Source organism: Panthera uncia, chromosome F1 (genome assembly GCF_023721935.1).
Source record: "Panthera uncia isolate 11264 chromosome F1, Puncia_PCG_1.0, whole genome shotgun sequence".
Classification (NCBI taxonomy): domain Eukaryota; kingdom Metazoa; phylum Chordata; class Mammalia; order Carnivora; family Felidae; genus Panthera; species Panthera uncia.
The window spans coordinates 30,879,576-30,886,246 of record NC_064813.1 but is presented as its reverse complement, the minus strand read 5'-3'; the positions used below and the strand labels follow the sequence as shown (position 1 = coordinate 30,886,246).

The window sequence follows — 6,671 nt, the reverse complement described above, 5'->3', positions numbered from 1 at the left end:
ACTCTATGCAATAACACTCGTAAAAAGGAACAGATGCCAATTTCCCCATTTAACAAATGATGTGAAGTGTTAAATTGTTTTAAAATAACTGTCTAAAAATGATTTGTCGATAAATAAATTTTGAAATAACATTTTGTGTTATGTTGGGGAGCCATATGAATATTAAGACAGACCAAAATTTCACTACATGTTGAATAATGGCAATAAAAACTATTTTTATTACCTACTATTAGAATTCTTGAGATTTCCCCCGAGTTATTTTGATACATTTTAGTGTATGGCAAGAAAAGAGGAGGCTTTAAGGTTGCTATTTGCAAACATGTCTCAGAAAATAAAGCACACAGACACGGAGAGCATTTTCATCAAATGAAAAGTCAAATTAGATATATTGCCACTATCCATATTTTAACATTACTTTTTAAGGTATTAGAGAATTTTGGTTGCTGTGGAAGCATTTTAATCAAATGAAAATAACAAGGATCTGAGTAAAGAGCGTCCTTAGGCTAATTTACAGAGTTGTTCTCATTTACGTGCAGTCATTAACTTCTTGCATATTAACACTAATGTTCCATAAACACTTTGTTTAAGCAATTCTTCATTGTGAAATTAAATAAATGCTATCTGACCAAGTATAAAACAGATTATAAATTTTGTGTCAATGTGTGAGGCTTGATTAGATCCTCAGTTCAAAGAAATGAAACTGCAAAAATCACTTGTTGGGCATGGTTAGGGAAAATTGAATATGGACTGGCTATTAGATGATATTAAGGAATTACTGTTAATGTTGCTGGGAGCGATAGTATTGTGCTGGAGTCACGCAGGAAACTTTCCTTATTCCTTTGCTATGCAGAGCGAAGTATTCGGGGGTGAAATGTTATCCTGCCTGGGATTTATTTGAAAATACTTCACCAAAAAATAGATTAAAGCAAATATGGCAAAATGTTAATAACTACTAAGCCTTGGTGACAGGCATATGGGGGATTCTTACACCTTTCGCTATCCCTTTCTTCTGTTTGTAAATTTTCATAATAGGATTTTTAAAAAGTCCGCGAAGTAAAATAAAATCTTATCACCAAGGGTTCCAAGCCCTCACTGGCTCCCTCTAGTGGCTGATGGTGTTGAGCTGAGGGGACCGGGGCCGCCCTGCGGGGCCTTGAGCGTGCTCTACCCGTCCTGACCAACTGTGACCGCCGCTACCACACGCTCACAAGGAGGCTCTCAAACTGTTTTGTTCTTTTATTTGTTGTTTTTTTTTTAATGTTTATTTTTGAGAGAGACAGGGCACGAGTGGGGGAGGGGCAGAGACAGAGAGGGAGACACAGAACCCCAGGCTGGGCTGTCAGCACAGAGCCAGAGGTGGGCCTCAAACTCAGGAACTGTGTGATCATGACCTGAGCTGAAGCCCGATGCTCAACCCACTGAGCCACCCAGGCGCCCCTGTTCTTTTATTTGTTCTTACTGGGGATTTAAACATAGGAATTGAGTCAGAGATCATTACTCTCTTTTAATGACTTGAATCCAGAGGAGCGATTGGAATCCACTGCAGGACAACCTGTGTCTGAAGCTGGTGGGTTCTGTCTTGACCGAGGTGGGCAGGGAAGGCTTTCACGGGCGGCCAGTTACTTCACCTTAAAAAAGAATAGGACGTTGCGACACCTGGATGGCTCAGTCAGTTGGGCATCTGACTCTTGGTTTCTGCTCTGGTCATGATCTCATGGTTTCTGGGTTCAAGCCCTGCATCAGGCTCTGTGCTGACAGTGTGGAGCCTGCTTGGGATTCTCCCTCTCCCTCTCTCTCTGCCCCTCCCCCCCTCTCAAAATAAATAAACAAACATTAAAAAGAAGCACACAGCATTGAAAGTCTCAGATCTTCTTTTTCTTTGGGGAGGATAGGGACATGTAAGGTGGTGGGAAAGGAGGAAAACAGTAGATATTCTCTTAACTGACCTCCTCCAAATCATCTCCTCCACAACCAGGTTGACCCTGACACTCCCTTCCCTCAGAAAAAACACTCTGACCCACATCCCGTGTATCCAGAAAGCTCACAGCTAGTCGATCCTATTCTAACTCTCCCCGCCCCTCCCAACTGAGTTGTCTGCTCACCAAGGGTCACTTCTGCTTGTTCCAAACTTGTTTGTGCCCATTATTCTTATTGGTATGGTTAAAGTACACACAGGCCAATAAAACTGAAGTGTGGATCTCCCGTCAGACAATCCACACATGTCACAAAATAATGAACACAGCTTGGCAATTGAACGAACTTTTTCCTATGTCTTAACATAAAATATGTAAGATGTTTGAGGTATATATTTTTATTTAAGTGATTTTCTTTTTTTTTTTAAGTTTATTTTATTTATTTTGAGAAAGAGAGTGTGAGCAGGGGGAGGGGCAGAGAGAGAGGAGAGAGAATCCCAAGCAGGTTCCACACTCAGTATGGAACCCCCATGCAGGGCTCGAACCCACAAACCATGAGATCATGACCTGAGCTGAAATCAAGAATTGGACTGCTTTACCAACTGAGCCACCCCAGTGCCCCTATTTAAGTGGTTTTCAACTGCCACCAATTATGTAATGAGACAACTCCTTCATCTTGACAGTGTCAAGTGATTTTCTGTCTAGACTTGAATGAAAATAATCCCAAACCAGATGATTAAAAAAGTTTTTTTCTACTGAGCTTGGTCAGGGAATATATGGATTTTTTTCCCTGTTGACTTATCTCCTGGCATTTTATTTAGACTAATATTAAGATCCACTTACATTTTCTGAGCATGCACTGATAGTTGGGGACAGACACTTCCTCCACCATCCCACCACACCCCACTTCAGCCCTGGGTATGTGGGGAAGCCACTAGACTTTCCAGACACCGGAGCACCACATGTCCATTATAAAGGTCTAACCGTATTCGAAATGGAAGGACACCAAATGAAGCCTGTAGGGAGGCTCTTCTAGAACTTTCACTTGGTTCTTTGAGGCCAGTTAGGGGTTTAAGCATCACTTTCCTCGAGGACAGCCAAAGAGCACATGTGACCAGATACAGAAGGGGCCCTGGAATCAGAGACCTGGGCTCTCAGAGCAGTGAGTGGGAAGGCCTTGAAGCTCTACCTCCGGAAGGAGCTGCCAGGTGTTGGCTACATCCTACATGATGACACTCTGGGGTGGGGCAAGGGTAGCCTACTTCTGATCCCGGCCACCTTAGACCCTCATGCCAATTCCAAGGTAAGAGATGTGTCAGACCACAGGGAGGTGGAGACATGGCCCTTGGGTCTGTCCCATCATAGCCCAGCACTCAAGGACTCAGGGGCAGAGACTATGCCTACAGGAACAACCTCACTGGCTGCAGTTTAAGGTGTAAGAATGAGGCCCTCTCTGAGCCTCAGTTTATGCATTTCACTAGCTGAGGACAGTGGACCTATTGGCCTTTGTGGTCCCTTTCAGCTCTGCCTGACCATGGGGCTGTGACCTATCTGCAGCGGAGAGACCAGCCAGTCACAGCAAAGAATGGACATCACCCAACAAGTCCCACATTACCCAGGGTGAGGGGGTGAGTAGGACATCCTTGAATTGGGGGTGTGAACCCAGGTCTTGGCAAAAAGGGTAACTCTTCCCCTTCCGGACAGATGGGGCCGGGGTCTGTCTGCCAAAACCCTGAATCTCTGCGAGGCAGGGAAGGGGACGCTGCAGCCGACTTTCCACTTTCGCCAGGGAGGGAGGGGGACCCGCTGCGGCTCCAAGCCCTGACCCTGAGCCGTGTGGCTGGTGGCAGAGTGTGGGCCAGAGGGTTGCTGCATCTTACAGGGCTGTCTTGGGACGGGGCCACCTCTTGGGCCCCTTGTCGAGGGCAGGTGGGGAGGCTCCAGGACTCGGACCCGGTCACCGGCCTATCATGCCCTCCCGCAGGTGTTCTCGGCTCCCGGGCAGGGTAGGGCACGGGTCAGTCCTCTTTGGGCGCCCGGAACTCGGGCAGGCTCCAGGTCCGGAGCGGCGGCGGCGTGTCCCGCTCCACGTCCTCCGAGATGGTCCGGATGTCGCTGGTGAAGGGAGAGATGCGCGCGCGGGTCTTGAAGGTGGCCAGCGCCAGGTTGCCGCGGGGCCGCAGGCTCCACTGGCGCGTCAGCTTGCGGGCCTCCTCCTCCTGCTTCATTCTGTCCAGGACCTCCTGCAGCACCGAGCGGAAGAGCTGGGACACCTCCCGCACCTCGGGCTCCTGCTCGGCCAGCAGCTGCCGGAACCTGCGGGCAGAGCGGACAGGGCTGTGCGTGAGTCACGAGACGTGGCCCGTGGCAGGTTGGGGGGGGGGGTTGTCTAACCCCGGGGGCTTCCCGTGCACGCCCAGGGGCCAGTTCCCGGTTCAGCCACTTCCCCGCTTCTGACGTCAATCAGAAACCACCCCACCCCCCCCCCCCCCCCCCCCACTGCTCCAGCCTATCCTGAGTGCAGCTCCCCGCTCGGCTATTTTTGGCTTCTGTGGGCCTCAGCTTCCTCATCTGTAAACTGGGGTCATAAACCCTTCTGTGGGGTTTAAAGAGCTACCATAGGTGAAGATCCTGACATTAACCTCAGGTTCTCGGTGCCAGAGTAGTAAGGGTAGCCCACTTCGTGTTAGCATGGCCCGGCCTTACCAATGTGAGGCTTTCTGGCTAACCTCTCCCACCCTTCTCTGCCCCCTGGCCAGAGGGATCTCTCCCAAATGTGTATCTGATGATGGCACCGGCCTGCGATACTCCTTCCATAGCTCCACGCTACCCACTGGGTGAGGTTTTCCTCTGCCTCAAATGTCTTTGCTTAGAGCTCAAAATGAATAACAGTTATTAGCGAGTCCATTTAACATCTGGTTTCCTCCACCACCTTGAGAATCAGGACTTCTCAAACTTTTCAGCAGTGAGACAGGAAATGTGAGCGGACAATCATGAACACATGTGTATCCCCAGCCTCCTCCTCACTTAAGAGGCTTGGTTTACCAGCCTGAATTCTGTCAGCAACCCCCACTCCCCCCCGCCCCAGCCACGACTCACCCCACCCCTTTCCTCAGGTGCTTCTGGAAGTAGGTACATTTGGCAGGGGCGGGGGAGGGGGGGTTCCTTGGTACAGAACAAGAGAAAGGGGAGAGGGTAAGAATTCTCATCCTGGAGGAAGAAAGGGGGCCAGGGGTGGAAAAGACTACAAAATCCAAAGGAGTGTAGCTAGGACGGAAGAAGAAGGAGTTTTAAGGAGAATTTTCAAGAAAAAAAAGGTGTACAATAGATGCTTGTGTTGGTTAAAGAGACGGGGGACTAAAGATGTGGGGAGACTAAGTGGGGTGTTCAGATGCTTTCCTGTGGATCTGTATTCCTTTACGAGTGCAGCTAAAGAACTTGAGTGACTTTGGAAATTATTGTTGGTTGTTGGGACCACACTTCTTCCACATCACATGAATCCAACTAGGACCAGGCCATGTGGGTCCAAGCTTTAGCAAGGTTACATTTATATTCATGAGCATTGTGGTACCCACGCTCTAAATCTCTAAATGTTCAGTGCCCCAGGCCTCCGGACACTGTACACACACGCATGCACACACACGCACACGCACAACACAAGCAAGCCCACGCATACATGCACTCACGCGTGCGTGCACAGCCCCCTTAGGCAAGCTAATATGAAAGCTGGCTTGAAATAGGATAATTGAAAACTCAATTTTGGAGAGATTACCTGGAAAGCCTTTCTAAGAAGGTAACAAAGAAGATGAACTGATGAAGGAGGAAGAGCCGGCTACGTTAAAATCCAGGGGAAATGTAAGCCAGGCGGGGAGAACAGAAAGCTCCAAGGCCCGGGGTTCTCTCCCGTCAAAACTCCTGTGCCTCCGGGAGCTGCCTCCTGCCTCCTTCTGAACCCCCAGCTCTGGGCTGGGATCTTTCAGGGTTGGCCTCCTGCCTTGCTCCTCTTAACAGGTAACTGGGTCATCTGGGTGCCCTGGCTCCCGGTCCAGTGGCCTCAGGCCACCGCCACGGCAGCCACACCCCTGGAGCCCACAGTGCAATGGCTGGGCCCGGTGCCAGCGGCAGGGGTTACCTGAGGATGGCGGGCCCGCAGTAGGACGGGTGGATCTTGGCACAGACGTCCTCCAGCTGCAGCCGCTCGCCAGGGCTGAGGTCGTAGGTGGGCCGGGGTGTGCTGGCCAGCCAGCTGTAGTCCACCCCGGTGCAGATCTTCCTGACCGCATTGCTGCGCTCCCATTGCTGCCTCTCCGCCTCTCGCATCTGCCCCGCCAGCTCCATCATGAGCGTGTCCAGCACCATCTCAGCCGGCCTCCGGGATGACGGCCGCGGGGGGCCTTCATTCCACCGAAGCCATGGGATGAGGGACATGGCCCCCCCAGGCCCTGCCGAGACAGGGCAGGAGTGCGTCTTCCTTGGACCCCTTTGTCAGTTAAGGTGGGAGAACAAGGGGGAGGGAGGACAGCTGGGACCCCAGCGAGAGAAGACCTGCTCCGCCCTCACAGCTGGGTGGCCTCAAGGAAGTTGCTTAACCTCTCTGAGCAATCATTTCTAATTCTGTAAGACAAGATCGGGCTGTCGTGAGAAGCAGTTGTGAATAAACTCGGGGCTCTCTGCACACCACGTACAAGTAGTCTCAGGTTATAACGATCCCTAATGCATGCAGATGGCTGAGCCCAGAGACACTGCCCTCCTGAATCT

General features: G+C 50.4%; 1 protein-coding gene across 1 annotated transcript; it reads right to left on the bottom strand.

Annotated features, from left to right (window-relative positions):
* Nucleotides 1-3,398: 3,398 nt before the first annotated feature.
* Nucleotides 3,399-6,379, bottom strand: RD3 (RD3 regulator of GUCY2D). The gene is made up of 2 exons (XM_049634202.1): nt 6,046-6,379; nt 3,399-4,229 (listed from the first exon to the last, which is right to left on the bottom strand). Exons 1-2 carry the CDS (start codon nt 6,339-6,341, stop codon nt 3,932-3,934), a joined length of 594 nt encoding a protein of 197 aa, XP_049490159.1. The 5' UTR covers nt 6,342-6,379; the 3' UTR covers nt 3,399-3,931.
* Between the last annotated feature and the right edge of the window lie 292 nt (nt 6,380-6,671).

What these genes read in the sequence shown, in the direction of transcription:
- RD3 (XM_049634202.1), bottom strand. Translation starts at nt 6,341, where the DNA reads ATGTCCCTCATCCCATGGCTTCGGTGGAATGAAGGCCCCCCGCGGCCG. An exon ending in TGCGGGCCCGCCATCCTCAG is followed by an intron (nt 4,230 to 6,045) that starts GTAACCCCTGCC and finishes CTCTGCCCGCAG; the next exon opens with GTTCCGGCAGCTGCTGGCCG.